Source organism: Bipolaris maydis (genome assembly GCF_028858645.1).
Source record: "Bipolaris maydis strain C4 unplaced genomic scaffold PSV08scaffold_13, whole genome shotgun sequence".
NCBI classification, from domain to species: domain Eukaryota; kingdom Fungi; phylum Ascomycota; class Dothideomycetes; order Pleosporales; family Pleosporaceae; genus Bipolaris; species Bipolaris maydis.
This window is the reverse complement of record NW_027093869.1, coordinates 1,275,088-1,290,344: the sequence shown is the minus strand read 5'-3', so window position 1 is coordinate 1,290,344 and position 15,257 is coordinate 1,275,088. Positions and strand designations below refer to the sequence as shown.

General features: G+C 44.6%; 8 protein-coding genes across 8 annotated transcripts; 5 read left to right on the top strand and 3 right to left on the bottom strand.

The window, feature by feature from the left end:
* Window positions 1-346: 346 nt before the first annotated feature.
* On the top strand, window positions 347-697 carry PSV08DRAFT_373781 (uncharacterized protein; the record flags this gene model as incomplete). Its single annotated transcript, XM_066093267.1, has 1 exon — window positions 347-697. The coding sequence occupies one exon, from the start codon at window positions 347-349 to the stop codon at window positions 695-697; it is 351 nt and encodes a 116-aa protein (XP_065948513.1).
* A 1,097-nt stretch (window positions 698-1,794) lies between these two features.
* Window positions 1,795-2,397, top strand: PSV08DRAFT_186921 (uncharacterized protein; the record flags this gene model as incomplete). Its single annotated transcript, XM_066091947.1, has 1 exon — window positions 1,795-2,397. One exon carries the CDS (start codon window positions 1,795-1,797, stop codon window positions 2,395-2,397), a length of 603 nt encoding a protein of 200 aa, XP_065948512.1.
* Window positions 2,398-2,846: 449 nt separating this feature from the next.
* Window positions 2,847-3,566, bottom strand: PSV08DRAFT_373779 (uncharacterized protein; the record flags this gene model as incomplete). Its single annotated transcript, XM_066093266.1, has 1 exon — window positions 2,847-3,566. The coding sequence occupies one exon, from the start codon at window positions 3,564-3,566 to the stop codon at window positions 2,847-2,849; it is 720 nt and encodes a 239-aa protein (XP_065948511.1).
* Window positions 3,567-4,970: 1,404 nt separating this feature from the next.
* PSV08DRAFT_373778 (uncharacterized protein) lies at window positions 4,971-6,367 on the bottom strand (the record flags this gene model as incomplete). Its single annotated transcript, XM_066093265.1, has 3 exons — window positions 4,971-5,800; window positions 5,854-6,107; window positions 6,150-6,367. 3 exons carry the CDS (start codon window positions 6,365-6,367, stop codon window positions 4,971-4,973), a joined length of 1,302 nt encoding a protein of 433 aa, XP_065948510.1.
* Window positions 6,368-7,216: 849 nt separating this feature from the next.
* On the bottom strand, window positions 7,217-8,174 carry PSV08DRAFT_373777 (uncharacterized protein; the record flags this gene model as incomplete). Its single annotated transcript, XM_066093264.1, has 4 exons — window positions 7,217-7,251; window positions 7,464-7,628; window positions 7,676-7,784; window positions 7,830-8,174. The coding sequence occupies 4 exons, from the start codon at window positions 8,172-8,174 to the stop codon at window positions 7,217-7,219; spliced, it is 654 nt and encodes a 217-aa protein (XP_065948509.1).
* A 209-nt stretch (window positions 8,175-8,383) lies between these two features.
* PSV08DRAFT_250825 (uncharacterized protein) lies at window positions 8,384-10,944 on the top strand (the record flags this gene model as incomplete). Its single annotated transcript, XM_066092422.1, has 3 exons — window positions 8,384-8,774; window positions 8,832-9,103; window positions 9,151-10,944. The coding sequence occupies 3 exons, from the start codon at window positions 8,384-8,386 to the stop codon at window positions 10,942-10,944; spliced, it is 2,457 nt and encodes an 818-aa protein (XP_065948508.1).
* Window positions 10,945-11,411: 467 nt separating this feature from the next.
* On the top strand, window positions 11,412-12,386 carry PSV08DRAFT_250824 (uncharacterized protein; the record flags this gene model as incomplete). Its single annotated transcript, XM_066092421.1, has 2 exons — window positions 11,412-11,584; window positions 11,885-12,386. The coding sequence occupies 2 exons, from the start codon at window positions 11,412-11,414 to the stop codon at window positions 12,384-12,386; spliced, it is 675 nt and encodes a 224-aa protein (XP_065948507.1).
* An 809-nt stretch (window positions 12,387-13,195) lies between these two features.
* On the top strand, window positions 13,196-14,267 carry PSV08DRAFT_373775 (uncharacterized protein; the record flags this gene model as incomplete). Its single annotated transcript, XM_066093263.1, has 2 exons — window positions 13,196-13,727; window positions 13,780-14,267. 2 exons carry the CDS (start codon window positions 13,196-13,198, stop codon window positions 14,265-14,267), a joined length of 1,020 nt encoding a protein of 339 aa, XP_065948506.1.
* Window positions 14,268-15,257: the final 990 nt, after the last annotated feature.

Genomic DNA, 15,257 nt, shown 5'->3' with positions numbered 1-15,257 from the left:
TAGGCTCAACTTGAAAGATGCATTTTTTGGAAAACCAGGTGCGGAAAATGGGGATGGAATTGAACGTATGTAAGTTATCTCTAAGTCTTGGTTGTTGCTACAGGAGGATACTGCTGATGAAATCAATTTGATGATATAGTTAGTTAGTCTTCACACTTACAGCGCAGCCAAAAGCTATGTCAGATGATTATTCATCTCACGATCCTGGGCAAACCTATTATCCAGTCTACTGGTTTTCAATTAGGGACAAAGACTTATAGAAGCTTTGTATCTACTAATCTTGCTACACACAAGCAGTGGCAAACCCTTCTAACTATCCCAAATTCCTTCACTCTCTCGTATCGCTATGAAGCATACAATCGTCCTCTGCTCTCTACTCATCGCGCTGTCCAACGCGCAGCTCACTACTCACTCGGGAAATGCACCAAAGAGATTGGAATTACCGCCTGAGTTGGAATCTCTTATCAAATCTGTAGAGTTGCAGGCCAGCTCTGTTGTCGACAGTCTCCAATCAGTTTACAGTGAAGCAGCTACTGCTGCTCCGACAGCCCTGTTGACAGGTATTAGTGGGTTGCTGCCAACCCATACACCCAATCCAGCGGCTGAAAGCAGTCAGCCTGTTTCTCAAAAAATACCCTACTTTAGCATGACAATTGGCTTGGTTATCGCCACCGCTGTGTGCTGTGCTCTTGGCTAGTCTACGACGTAGTATGAAATTCAGACTGCTCCTCTTGAGGTAGACTATAAGCACCTGCGAATGCATATTGTTTTTGTTGCAGCAAGCCAAGCCTCGCCTCTTTTGCGATTCGTCAATATTACTGGGCAACTTCAAGATAAGTAAATACAAATGACGGTACATAACTAGATTTTGTATTTCAAACATTCTGCAATAGTTTAGATCAACGAGCATCTCCACAGCGACGAATTCCTCCCAGCGCAAATGCGTCTCATGCTTTATTCCGACGTGATACAGGCCAATGTTAACTCTCTGGGTATTTTCTACAAAGAATTCCTCGCCTGAAGAGACAATGATGGCTCTTGGTGCAAGCCAAATAGCTGCCCAACTACGCCGCACACGATATTAAGGCAGCAAACCAGCGTCCAACTGTGCAAATCACATGAGAGATAGGTTTAGAAATACATGGTTATCGATACAGTAGTTGTCAGAAATAGTTCGATATTGTGGCACGTACATGATCGAGCTCAAGTAGATCAAGCGGCCGACCCACAATTAGAGAATTGAAAAGTAATCGCTAGTATGAAATTGAGTGAAGGTGTCTATCTACTCCGAACAAACATCCAAATATATAGCAACAGTCCAGTCACGTGTTACACCACAATATTCAAATCCAACCACAGTATTAGGGAGGGTCTCGTATAATGCCAGTAAATTTAGGTACGCGGTAGCGTAGAGAAGTGGCTGAAAGTAGTAAGTTGTACTATTTTAATGAAGAATTTCATGTTCCATAACTTAGCCTGCAACGAGAATGGGTGTTACATAACATACATTCTATTGTAACAGAAGTTCCTGTGCACCAGAACGGACCGACCAGTTCGTAACTCATCGGTCGGCCCAGCACGCAGGGATGAATGTTACGCCCAGGAGGCTTGCGTCTACAAACAGGCAAGGACTGTGGACCTAATAATGCGAGCTTGGCTGCGCCACGACTTGGCACCCAAAAAGGCTACCAGCGAGACACTACGAGGCTGACAAGGTATTTATATCACGAACAGTATTTACCCTCATCTATAAGTTTAAATGTATCCACTCCTTTCAACTAGTTATTAACGAAAATGCCTTCTTGGAAGCAAAAGCTTATGTCATCTATATTGGAAAAGCCCGCTTCCGGAACAGGTTCTAAGAATAATTCCTTAGGCTCAGCTCAACAACATCCGGTCTCAGATGATCACCTTCTCGCCTACCTCAGCGAACTTGATACGATTTTTGTGATCGACCCCAGCTCTATGCTCGAGACACAATCGGCTCTTCAAACTCTTCTAACTCTTCTACCAGACTTTATGCCACACAACGAGAATGGGTTTTGCACCTCTTTCCTCAAGCTACCATGCGAGCTTCATGAAAATATCAAGGACGAGAATAAGATCAAAGATATCTTTAAGACCGTTCGACCTGCCAGCATGACACACACCGGCCTGCAACCCGAAACTGGCCCGCAACTGAAGGAGATCTTGATAAATTATCTCGAAAAACATGAGAGAAATTGCAGCACAAAACCTATTGACATCATTGTTGTCACTGACGAAATGCCCGCTAAGGATGCTGACGACATAGTCAAAGAGATAACCAATCGGCGTCGTAAACTCAAGGCGCCCACAACACAAGTCGCCGTCCGATTCTTTCAGACTTACTTACCAGAATATTACTTCAAGCGATAATTTTGAGAAAAAGCCCGAATTTGAGCGAGCGAAGAGCGGTGGGAGTTTTAGCATTTATCACGGGGAACCAAACGCAAAGGTTATTCTCCATGTGATAATGGATGATATCAGCTGCAGAAGGGAAAACATAGAGTAATGTTAACGTTAATTATGAGATTTACAAGTTTGGAGAACCTTCTCTCCCCTCAGGGGGATATTATTGCTCAAGTAATTAACTAGGCCTGTTCTAATTATGTCTTAACGGTAGATAATGGACTGGGACCTTAACATACACAAAAATATAATTCTGTTTTCCATGAAACCAAGTAGCAATTCTATGATTAACTATAAAGTCTTGACTAATTAGATGCTTCAATATTGTCTTATTAATGAAAGTTGTAGTTCTTGATGAAGTCTTGACTAACTACTTAGCCTTGCAGGTTCATGAGGTACAACTCCGTCGTTTGCATCTACCTCAGTTGAACTGTACATAATAGCCCATAGTACGATGTTTCAGTGTCATTGGAGCATAAGTCTTCAATGGGTATAATACCGTGCACAGAAACTCGCTGCTGGCCATTATTAGTAGGTACGTGTCTGAACTTTTCATCATAATAGGAAACCACAGCATCGCATATTTGACGTGTAGTTTGCCCAACTCGAATTTCCGCATATTTTCCCTTATTTCCATCTACATTGAACGTCGGAAGTAGCAAAATGCTGTCTCGGGGCATCAGGGCTCGATTCAAAATCCCGCGACAGTGTTCTGCGTTGAGTTTTGCTTTCAGTGTTCTCATAGCTTTACCTGGCACCCCACTAGTAGGCTTGACCTCAAATTGGAGCTTTTCAAGGATACTATTTGCGTCCTTCGCAACTTTAAACTGATGCTGGTTATCCACTAGCGTATCTCGTTGTTTCCAGCATAGCGAGCAATATCTCGCTACACAATCTTGTGGAAGCACATAATGATTACCCTCGCACTTCAGATGGTTTTCGCTTGTTCTGTCTTTGATATACGAGTACAAATTTTTCAGCGAGATGTTTTCTCCAGTTGGGTAGCTCCCAGTCATCCCACAGATAGAGTGGGAAATCTGCGAACCTTGTGGAGAATTTCTGTTTTGAGCAAGCCCCTTTACCCTAAGAAGTGCGTTCTTTGGAGGACATCTGTTCTTAGTCCTGTCCGGAGGCATAGTTGCAGCTAAAAAACAACCTCAAATAGTAGCAAGTATGGCGAGATTGTTCTGCACTTCTAAAACTAAATTTAAGCAAAAAGGGAAGATTTATAAGACGTGCGTGAACGCTTACGCCATAAGCTCAACAACAAATATTCTTACGCTGAATTTTGTGATCTACATTTAGCTTTCAAAATGATAACGTTACCAGGAAGCTCGTGATCATATGATGCGCTCCCTTGAGTGTGATGTCTTTGTGATTGTGTCAACTGCAACAGTTCAAATTCAGCAAAAGAACTCTTCTTTTATGATTGTCATGGAAGAACTGGAGAAAGACTAGAGATAAGTGTAATGCAGTTGTTACGTACAGCCATTAGCGATTGCGGTTTCACCCCTACACGCAGCTGCGCAACGGTTTTGAACAGTCTCACTCTCTAAATGTGGCTTAGTGCTAGATGTCTGCTGAAGAATAGTCAATGTCATTAATCAGTCGTCGATCTAACAATGACTGATTCTGTGAAATGCTGCTTTCGGAGGTGAAGCCGCAATCGCTGACGACTGTATCACTGAATCACTTCATGGCATAGTGCGTCTTTCATTGCGATCGAAGAGACAAATATCTTCACATGACGAATGGACATTCTGGTTTGCGAGCACTTAGTGATCAAAGCATATCTAGTGAGTTTGAATTCATCGATGGCCTTGGTTACAGTGATCAGCGATTGCGGCTTCACCCTTCCACGCAGCTGCGTAATGATTTTGAACAGCCCCACCTTCCGTACATGCCATAGTGCGAGCAGTCAGCTGCAAATCAATCAACGTGATTGGCCAATCTTCAGTGTTATGACGACGAAACTCTTAAAAAGCTGCTTGTAGGGGTGAAGCCCCAATCGCTAATCACTGTACATAATTGAAGCCACTTGCTAAAGTAGTTAATGAAACCCTTGCATAAATCAAAATTTATTTCTCTAACTAATCAATCATCCAGTTAACTAAGTTAGTTAACTAGAATGTTTTCCATTTATATGATCATGATACGACTTGTGAGAAATATCAAGAGATCATATTTTGGTATCTACGGGGGAGAGCACCGTGTAGTAAAAGCACAAGAATTTATCAAGTCAAGTGTTGTGGGTGATTACGTATGCCAGGGACTTTGAGAGAGCGCCAAGCTAGAAAGAGCTGGTACCCAAATTCATTGCTCCTGTCAAGGTTGCGACCAGAGATTGCAGCTATTTAGCTGAGTAGAAACAGCGAGGCTGTAAACAGCCAGATACTTTGGTTAATAAATGCAGCGTGAAGGGTATTTGTGGGGGGTGAAAACTCCATAACCGTAGGCTGTTGCCTACATGCATGCTCAGTCTTCTTTGCATTAAAACAAACGAATTCAACCCTACTGCAAAACTTGGCTTTCTAAACATATCATTTGTTCACGTCATCGGCCCTAGAATCTACCAGACATAGAGCATATAGATTACGTAAAACGAAAGCAGAACTATTCCTGTAGGCCTGGAAACAAATTAGCTGGAACATAGCTAGGTCACTGGTAACGTACCAGTTGTCTGCATCGTTCTGCATAGCGTACACGGGGACAAGTACGGCGATGGCCAGTAGCCCGACTTGGTATCCGTACAGAAACTCAATGCTCTCCAGAGAAGCAGTAGCCCACCTGGTGAGAACGAAAGTGGGCAAGACGAAACAAATTAGCCGAAAGACTGAAATGACGGCACTATACAAGATCGAGTCGGAACACCAACCAGACCTACGCTGATTGCCATGCAGCTGCACTGCAACTACCCCAGCAGCACAAGTCGAGATTGGAAAAAAAACGTAGCCCACGTGCAACGATGATTGAAAACTAGCTATTCCATCAGGCGCCAGTGAGCTGAGCAACTGAACACAAGAGCCAAAGCTTGCACCACATGATACCAACAGTAGTGCGATCACCAGAACGGTATCCCAAAATTGGTGTTGACCATGATTTGACCCAGGCATTTCTGGATCTGCCCCGCAATCATACAGCCACTTTTGCCTTTCATGCCGAAGCTGAGACACTCCTGCGGCATCGGTCTTTTCGCTAACTCTTGATGCATAGTGGTCACGATTATTGCAGTCACTAAGCCTGAGCAGAGGATCCGCGGCCTGCACAATCCAAGAATTCAATGTACAAACGTGAATGATATGAACTGCAAAGACGAGCAGAAGTATTGCCGACGTGACGCAATACACTCTCAATATACGTTCGTCAGATACTGTGAGTAAACATAAGTGCCCAATTCGAGTGACATGTATAGTGAGTTCTTACCTCCTGGCCACGCGTTAGCAGAGCCAGCGCAAACTAATGTAGCCAAAACGGCGGGTAATAACCGAGCATGTATTGCTGCCATCATAAATGGGTATCTGGTTTCGTTGTTGTTTTGAACACCGTTGACGAAGCACACTCCAATAAGAACGAGATGATTCACGGCGATAGCGCCCACAAGAGATGCAGGCACGATCTTGCTCTGACCGGTCCAAGCCGCCACTAGTGCCAGAACACTATGTGCCCAATCGCTAGCTCTGTTAACATGGCTCTAGTCCACGGTGTTGGGACAAATTCACCCTAGGAGAAATTCTACAACGTTTGCACAGATAGAGTGCTTCCTTTGTAAGAGAATCAATACAAGTTGCAACAAGCTGAGCTTTTGCACAGCTGTTGTAGCCAGTACTGCGCAAATAGCAGACCAAAATCGGATAGAGAGACGTGCAGCTGAGGCAGATACCACACAGGAGAGCATGAAGGCGACAAATGCTACAAAACAAAGACACCAAAACAGCATACGTGTGAGTAAGCCACGGGATGGCTCAGGCCACACAAGCGGCAAAATCGCGCGCAAATTACCCAATGGTAGGCGATGGAAGATCATGGCCTTGATCAAAATGATTTTGCACGCTTCAAAGTGAATTCTGGAAGAGAGGATATGGCGGCTTATGGCACTGGGGCTGCCATCAGGATACTCAATCTATGTAATCTATGGTCATCAGCCTGAGGCCAAGCTGCTGACGGATTATAATATGCATTATGAAGTATTCTGGACACTCTGTCATGGTGTTGATTGCCGAGAACAATCTCGAACTAGTCCTTTATATGTATGTACCAAGGAGCAATACGATACCTAACTAGTTAAGTATCTCGATGCTTACACCGAGCATCATGTGTAATTACGTATGTAACTACACTCATGCAGTTGCTTTCTGTGAGCGGGCAAGCTCTTATCCCACGCTAAGCCTCTGTCGCTCAATGGTAGTCTTGCCCAAGTAGTATTAACTGGTTTTTGTCAGCGATGCATCCGCTTCGAAACTCTCATCCCAATCAATGCATTATGTTGATGTAGCTTAAGTCTTTTTGAATAAGGGTACGCTAAGCGGGTTCGTGTCCTACATACATTGGATGACAATTGGCGTCTGTGCGCAAAGCGGAAGCTGCGAGTGCATGAGAGCGTATCGCAACCTAAACCCGATCAAAAACTTGGGAGGTTCCTAAAACAAGGCTTTGGAGGCAATAGTAGACTTGAAGGCGCCAGTGAGTAGTAATCCCTATGAATTTGGCACATGTAACTATTTAATTAAATAAGCTTCATAGATTCTATGTAACTAACGTCAGGGGAACCAAATTCCTGATCTTTCCATTAGCCTGGCACACTGTTCCTCGCATTTTCCATCTCTGGAATGATGAATCACTGTTAGAATTATATGACGTCATCTAATGAAGAAACGGGCTAAGTTGACTAAGTAGTTGAACATGCTTGTCAGGTTTCAGTTCGCCAACTAGAGGGACTAAGACCCGAACAGCCCGCATGTATCTTTCAAGCAGTTTACGTTCACTCAAGAGTATTTTTTCGCTAACACATTTTTTTGCTTCTTTTAACGCAGCACTGTCGAGTGCCTCGCGTCCGTCTAGACTCCTTTCTAGGTTTTCAACCCAGAACCTTTCTTCATTCTCTAGTACGTTCTTGACATAAAGAATAATGTCACGAAAAGATTTCAGTTCTAGATCATTCGTAGGCTCGCCGTCGATACATGTGCAGTTTTCGATACCAGCTTTGGTTGTTAGCCCTCTCGCCAAACAAAGTTTCTCTTGACCATACCAATCTGGAAGTAGAATATGTCTCTTTGCCACACCAGAAGAACATCTTCCAAAGAGAATTTATTTCTCTGCAAGCCAACCTCATGAAGAGCCGAGATGCCGGCGATTACCTGCAATTATCAGCGGCGTATAATCAGATAGCATAGCGTGCCTACATCAGTCATAAGTATCTTGCAATGCTTAAGAGTGAACTTGCAATATTTCTTCAGATTTAAAACGTCTTTTAAGCTGGCTGCATCTGAGAAATCGCTGATGATGCTTGGGTGGTCGTATATTTCAAAGGTGAAAATTTCGTTCACCTTTCCAAGCTTTGTAAGTCTCTCTGCAACAATGGGTTCGATAGCCTTTTCCAATTTGTAGGTAGTATTCGGGTTGAATTCGATCAACATGTCGACGTTACCAATCGTTCGGCTAATTTTCTCAAAGGGAGCAATTGTATTTGTGGTTTGACTGTTATTTCTTGGTTGATACGGAAACTTGGCTCCAAACAAAGCAGACATTATGAAAATATGGTTGGAAATACACCTCAGAAGGCGATTTTACAGGACATCGCCAGCTGCATGGTATTCCTATGTAGTTGTACCAAATTTGGAGCTGCTGACGAGGTCAACATGTCAGCGTGTGAGCGCTTTCCGACAGGAAAGCCACATCCATATGGTGTCGATGTTCAAAAAGCCAGCAATACCCTCAATATTATTAGCAGAAAACAATGCTACAGTCTAAATATCTTGGGTCAGGTATTATCTTCTTGTCTCAAATCAAGGAGATTGATCCCCACCACCGTTATCTATATGACAATGAGCGGAAGGAAATACAGAGCCAATTCAAGCGGGGAGCATGTATGCCATGGCTCCCTGGAAGCCGTCTCAAAGCTGAAATCCAGAAGTCTCAATGGGAAACTGGGGAGATCATCGAGTGGGAACAACTCGACGGCCACAATCTCCCTAGGCTTTGGTTCAGAGATGCTGACATCCACATAACCATAGAAAGTGTGGCACGGTTACTGGCAGCTCGCTCGTCTGGCGCTGCAAAATTGAAGGAGATGTTCCGTCGTCTCGACACCGAAGAGCGATGGTGGGTCGTCGACTTTTTCGAGTATGGTATGGCCACCAAGAAAACGAACCAAGGCAACAGACTGAATTATTGCTGATGCACAGGTGATCCAGACAGCTCATTTAGTCAAAGTTTGGCCTTTGACTGGAGACAGAAAGTCGTACTCAGTTTTTTTGAGCCTCCAAGACGGGGACGGAGTGCGACACGCCCGTCAGGAAAGTCACAAATTAAAGAGAACATCTATAAGGAAGCACGTAACGTTAGCCAGATACAAGGCATAAGAGAGGCTTTTCGCGAATTGAGTCGGCTTCCCATTCTGTGGAACAAGCGAACATTCACGTACCTAAGTGACGTGCGCAAGTCTTTCTGTCACGAGGTACGTACTCAACCGCTCTATTCTTGGCTAGTGCCAACTGGGAACAGGAAGCCGAAAACTACATTTGGGCTATTGTCGACCAATGGAGCGAGATCACACTGAAATTTAAATCTAGGATATTGCAATGTGTAGACTTCGAGTCCGTTCAGATACTGCAATCTCTAGCACCTGCCTTCTCCAAGAAGGACCATAAAGAAGTGGCAGAAAAATTTAAAAAGGGGCAACTATTTCCTCTACTCAAAGAACCTCGACTGCGACATCGAGTCGAATCCGCAATATACCAGCAAGGCCCAATTCTGACGTTGGAGACTTTTGCGAAAGATGTGCGCTTGCTACAAGTCGGTGTGCGCCAACCGTTGAATGATTTGGTGCTTGGTATGAGAAGAGATAACGAGGATACATTAAGGAAACGGATCTGCGATATTATTGGGAGGGAACTTGATAGAATCTCTGGTGAACACAACCTTCCTAAGACAAGCTACGAAGAAAGACAGTCGTCAATCAGACATTGTTACCAGCGCGTCTTTCTAGACGCGATCTGTACTAAGTATTCTACCACCAAAGGTTCCATCACCAGATCAAATATAAGAAATCTTGTGGAGGAAGAACTCAACCTTTGCTGCAGTGCCGACAAGGGGCCCTTGCATAACTTGGTGACGAACGAGAGTGTCACATCGACTCCAGTGCCAGCAGGTAAGTTGCCAGAGATTGAAGTAGACAAGAAAAAAAGACACGGCCAATCTCTTTTCAAAGAGCCGATGGCTACGAGGGATTTGTCCTACGATCGAATCAACGATAGCCGTCTTTCCACCGCTTTCTTGACACCATCGTTCATGGCCATGCACATCGTCCGAGTATTCTTGTTCGAAAGAAGGTCTGCCGAACCAGTAAGGACGCCTTCCTCAGGCTCACCAGCCACGACTATAGACTCTTTCTGTACTGCAGCGCGCCCCACACCCTTGGACTTCAATCTGATCAGTGGTTACTCGTCGGGGGTCGACCACACTCACGACTTTCCAACATGTACATCGAGTCCACCCATTCTGAATCCAAGTTATGTGCGAAAAACCCATGCGCAGACACCCAAAGATCCGGTAGAGTCTTTAGCGGCTTCGCTGGTTAGTGGTGAGCCTTCGTCAGCCAGTTCGACTCATACGTCGACTACCAAGCGCTCGGCATCACATCTTGAGTTCGGCGCCTTTGACGAAGAGAGGAATAAACAAAGACCTGTAAAGCGGCGATTCCATTTTTGCGAGCATGAACTGTACTCTGTGGGAGACCCAAATTACGAAACTCATACTGCAAATGCGTCACATTCTACGCCGAGCCCTACTAGTGTATACATCGATGAGACATCTTCGATCTCTCAGACAGACAGTGCTCGGTTGCTCAACAAATCTGACCTAAAAATACACCATCACCTTGAGATAGCAGAACCCTATTTGCAACTAATAGAGGAGTGGAAAAAATCAAATCATGGCGGACCGCAATCTCACATGGCCGTATCGAGACACTCAACTAGCAACCTCAGACAGAGCCTCTCCGCCAGTGTAGCGACGCACAAGCCCCAGGCTGTCAATCCTCGTAAGAGACCGCTCAAATGCGTCTGTTATATGTCATTGTATGACAGTAAATTATTCCTTCGTGTCCCACGCACAAAAGAGGCAACAGAACGATTTGCTGCGAGCCAAGATAAGGAGGACAAGTACTCAAGGTTCTTCTACAAGGGAAAACAAAGCGATATGATTGCAAACAATGGGAAACAGCTATATGCAGCTATAGAACGTTATGACCTACTAATAGTCTGGGTGGATTCTAATTGCCTGGGAAAAGCAGAGTAAAGAATGTAATTAGAGAATGCTGGACCACAATAGACAGTATACGTACGTGATATCTATCAGTCACCGCGGTCAATTAAGAGAAAAATCAAGAATGTTTGCAAGATTTGAGATTCTATTACTTGACGAAAAAGTATCAACCAAAAATATGTGGCGTCAAATCTTGATTTTGCACTCCCATGCACGCAAAGGCTGATCTGTGGAACACGTATGACGCAACAGCACTCCCCAAATATATGGCTACAACTCAAAAGATCTCAGAATCAGCTTTCAAGGTAGGCGTAGATTTTTGTCAAGCTTTCGTCTCGAGGAAAATGATGACTGATGAGCATGTTATACCCACCGTAAGCAGTGCGAAGCTATATAGTTGAGCAATTTGCAGGGCAAAGTAAACAGGTATTAGAGTAGTTAGTACCATTGAGCCATGAAGAGTCCGTTCATGTAATACTAAAGGCGCTCAGAAGCAAGACATGGACATACCACAGAACAGGAATCTCCTTATCATCAAAGGAAGCGTGTCATGGAAGGACTTTCTTCATCTGCTTGACCGTTTACTCAAGAAAACAGCTGAAATCAGCCAACGCAAAGAAACTCCGCAACCATGGCAGGTTTTTTCTCTTATTTGCGTCAGTGGTGATAAAAGGTATGTCGAGGTAACGCGGTTCGATAGTTGTCGCTAACTCAAAATCGTCCGCTGGCTGTCCTTCTTAGCCGCGGCAAAAAAAGTATAGAGGAATGTCGTCAGGTTATTAATCTTATCCAAAGAAATTCCAATTGCTTGGCCCGGGTCCCTTCATCCTACAGTACACATTTCGGTTCTCGAAATGTAAGAGAAGCGCTGATCAGGCATTTGGAAGAACCTGTTGAGGAAGAAAATCGTTGTGAAATGTATGCAGAGCTGCTTCCATATCCCTTCCTGTTGCAATCAGCTGAACATCGCTAGATTTATATGGAATTTCCATGGGCCTTATGAGCCCACCAATTATATCACATCGTATAATTATAATCCTATAGAGTCAGAAAAAAAAGATCCGTCTGTCTCAGATTTGTTCTTTCAAGGGCTCTGGGTTCGAGAGTATCCTGATCATGGACATAAAATCATAGAATACCCATTGCACGGCCTTTTCACTTCCGCCGAAGCCTCTAGTGAGTTTCATAATTCCCATATCTGTATTAGTTTCCGGGTACCTGCAAGAGATGATCACGAAATTGAATCCGAGCACGATGCGCTGAAACGCCCGGACGTCGCCTTTCATTTTCCGTTCATTGTTCCCAGGCATGACACTACAAGCAACAAGACAGACGACGCCACCAACGAAATCATGCTAGAAGCGGCCGCGCAAAAACTGGCTGATTGGGTCAGTCAATGCTCTGAGGGAGTGATAGAGAAGAAAACTGTAGCCGAATCAAATAGCCAAGAAAGTAGTTATATGAAAGAGATTTGAACAGAGAGAGATATTGAAAGAATCGGATTTTTCGGGAAGATTGGACCCATCGGTGTTCAACAGAAGACTGCGACCTACACGTTTTCTTTGGTGTAAGACTCTTAGCTAGCTTGAATGACATCAAAACAAGTCATATTCGATGCTAAAGCTGCGATGGTTCGTGACAAATGACCTGCGTTGCTAACCCTTAGTCACGACTCTCCTTACTACCTGATCGTGAGAAGCTTCAAACACCTGACCGGTATCAGGATACACAATGGCTTTGACCGTGATGATCTCCAAGGAGCGTGAATGGGGCCTTGCCTTGTTCTTTCAACCTAGGATTAATTAGTATAATGCTGATAGGTAGCTAGAGCACATGACTCAAGGCTACAAACTCCCCATACATCACTCGCAGAATGTGCGAGATATGATTACGCCCCAGCTTTCACCGTGATGATATCTATGACTAGTCATGTGGTAAGCGTCGCAACGTACCGTACACAGCTTTCTAGAAAGCATTCATTATGCCTAATACAGCCAACGTCCCCCAGCCACAGTGTTACACGCAAAAGCATCGTTTCAATATCTTTCAACGCTCTAGCTCCTACTTCGAACAAAAGGCGCTTTTTTCTGCACCACAATTATAATCACGTGCTCTTAAAAACGTAGAAGCAGCCTTCTTCTTAATGCCACTTACGACAATGCAAGCTGCAGAAACAACCATGAACAAGGTATGCCCTACCACGATTACTGTCGAAAGGTGTTGACTCCTATAGGAAGAAGACTCAACAGTTGCTACCGGAACTTCTAACCACCAAGAGACCATAATGGATCCTGTCGGTCAGATCATTTTGAGGCTTTCAGGCCTGTGTAGTGAGGCTAAGAGGGATCTCCGAGTTTCCACGAACGTGCTCCGTCTTGCTTCTCCAGTCTTTACAAAGATGCTCAGCACCTCATTCCGCGAGGGACAAAGGCTAATATCAGAAGAACTACCCGTGATTGAACTAGGGGACGACGAACCGGATGTAATGGAACTGATCCTCCGGGTCCTCCATTTTCAAGGCAATAGCACAGACCACGAAATGACCTCTGAAAGACTGGCACAGGTTGCACTCCACTGCGACAAGTATGACTTGACTAGGTCTTTGGGGCCTTGGGTAATCACGTGGTTCCGCAATGTGAGTGGAATTAGCAGCGATGCTACTGCGTTCGGTTTCCAGGTACTAGCTGCCTACATGTTTGGCGACCGCAGGGAATTCAGAGATATTTCCAGAGCAGCCGTCTTACAGCTGAACTTGATGTTCCCTGTAAAATGGAAGGAAGAAGCACTGTTATCAATCTTGCCTATAAGTGTGACTAGTGAGTGTGAAAGGGTGCTTAACATGGACATGCACTAACAAGAACCGGTTAGACTCCATAAAGAAGAGGATACAACGAGTTTTGAACGAGCTCGAAGCCGTCTTGCAATGCATGGAACGTATAATACGTGACGATTCTAGATGCTATAACACCTGGAAGCTTCTTTGTACCGAATGTGGGCGGAACCTTCCGGGCGAGGCAAAGCGGTGCCATCCATGTCAAAACACTCAGCTTTTAGCGGTTTACTGTACAGGGCAGACGAGAGTGGCTCAGTATTTTGATGTCTTGCGTGCCGTAGAGCTATGGCCTACTGTTGGCTACTTTGCGGCTTCCTCTGTTTCCCAAATCTCGCTGCGATTCACGAGCGCTAGGGAAAGTGTAAAACACGCTTGTGAAGGAGGTAGCTATTGTCCCCTGCTGAGGACCTTGAGTCTAATTTCAGAGAGAGCTAAAGAGGCTCAAGACTGGGTCAATGGACTGTGTTTACAGTGTGTTCGTGAAGGGGAAGATAAAGAAGATGGAATATGCAGCCATAGGTAAAATACCTATCAGCGTGTTTGTCCTAAGTTGAAACGAAGGAACTATGAACTCAGAGGACCGAATGATACTCACATCGCATCTTGTTATCATCTCTGTTCTTCAAACTGTTAATTTATTACACTGAGTCGTTATCTTGAAAGCAATTACAAGGTTGAAAGCAGCTACCACGACCTGTGTTATACCTGCGCCTGCTATAGACATAGTGGAGAGTGCACTGAGGAGTGACCAAGAATATTGCAACAAATCTCGTAGTTAGTTAATTATGAAAAATCACAATACAATATTGACCCTGAACCACCTTTAGCAGACCAGCAGTGGTTGCGTCAACCTATCGCACTTCGAGAGCCCTCATAAATCATTCACTGTTACTCCTTTAGTCTAAGGCTCCTCTCAGCTGTCCGCGTACGTCTTCTTTCATGTTTCTCGCCTCTCAATTACACATTAAGATACTCAAAGGAACGTTGGATTGATAAGACGGAGATGGCACAAGGCGATTGGCCCTGGCCACTGTTGAAGCCACCGTCACGGGCTACGTGACATCCACAAGCCACTAGTCACGCCAAGGCCCTTATTATCAATATATAAAGTATTGCGCAGGGACTGAAAGAGTCATCTTTGCGTCCCTTGTACGCAAACTGCAGTGACTAAATTTCCTTAGTTATAAGAAGTGGTTAGCGGCAAATATAACGAGCAGATCCATTAGGCTCTTAGGGCACGCAGCGCCGCAAGTAGGGAGACAGATCTTTGGAATGAGTAATAGGGAAGATGTGTCTCCTGAGCTCGGCCATACGTAGGTACCTATGTTTTGCTGAACAGGATGCGCCAAGAGCCTTGGCAGCTACGTACATACACTGACCACATCCAGTATCGAAGCGATATAATTACAACTGCGCCCTCATCGCCGTGTCTTTCCTTTGTCAAGCACTTTCCACCCTCGTACCATCATCCCAAATCTACCCACGCTTTGATAAGCGTCCGCATTACTGGTAC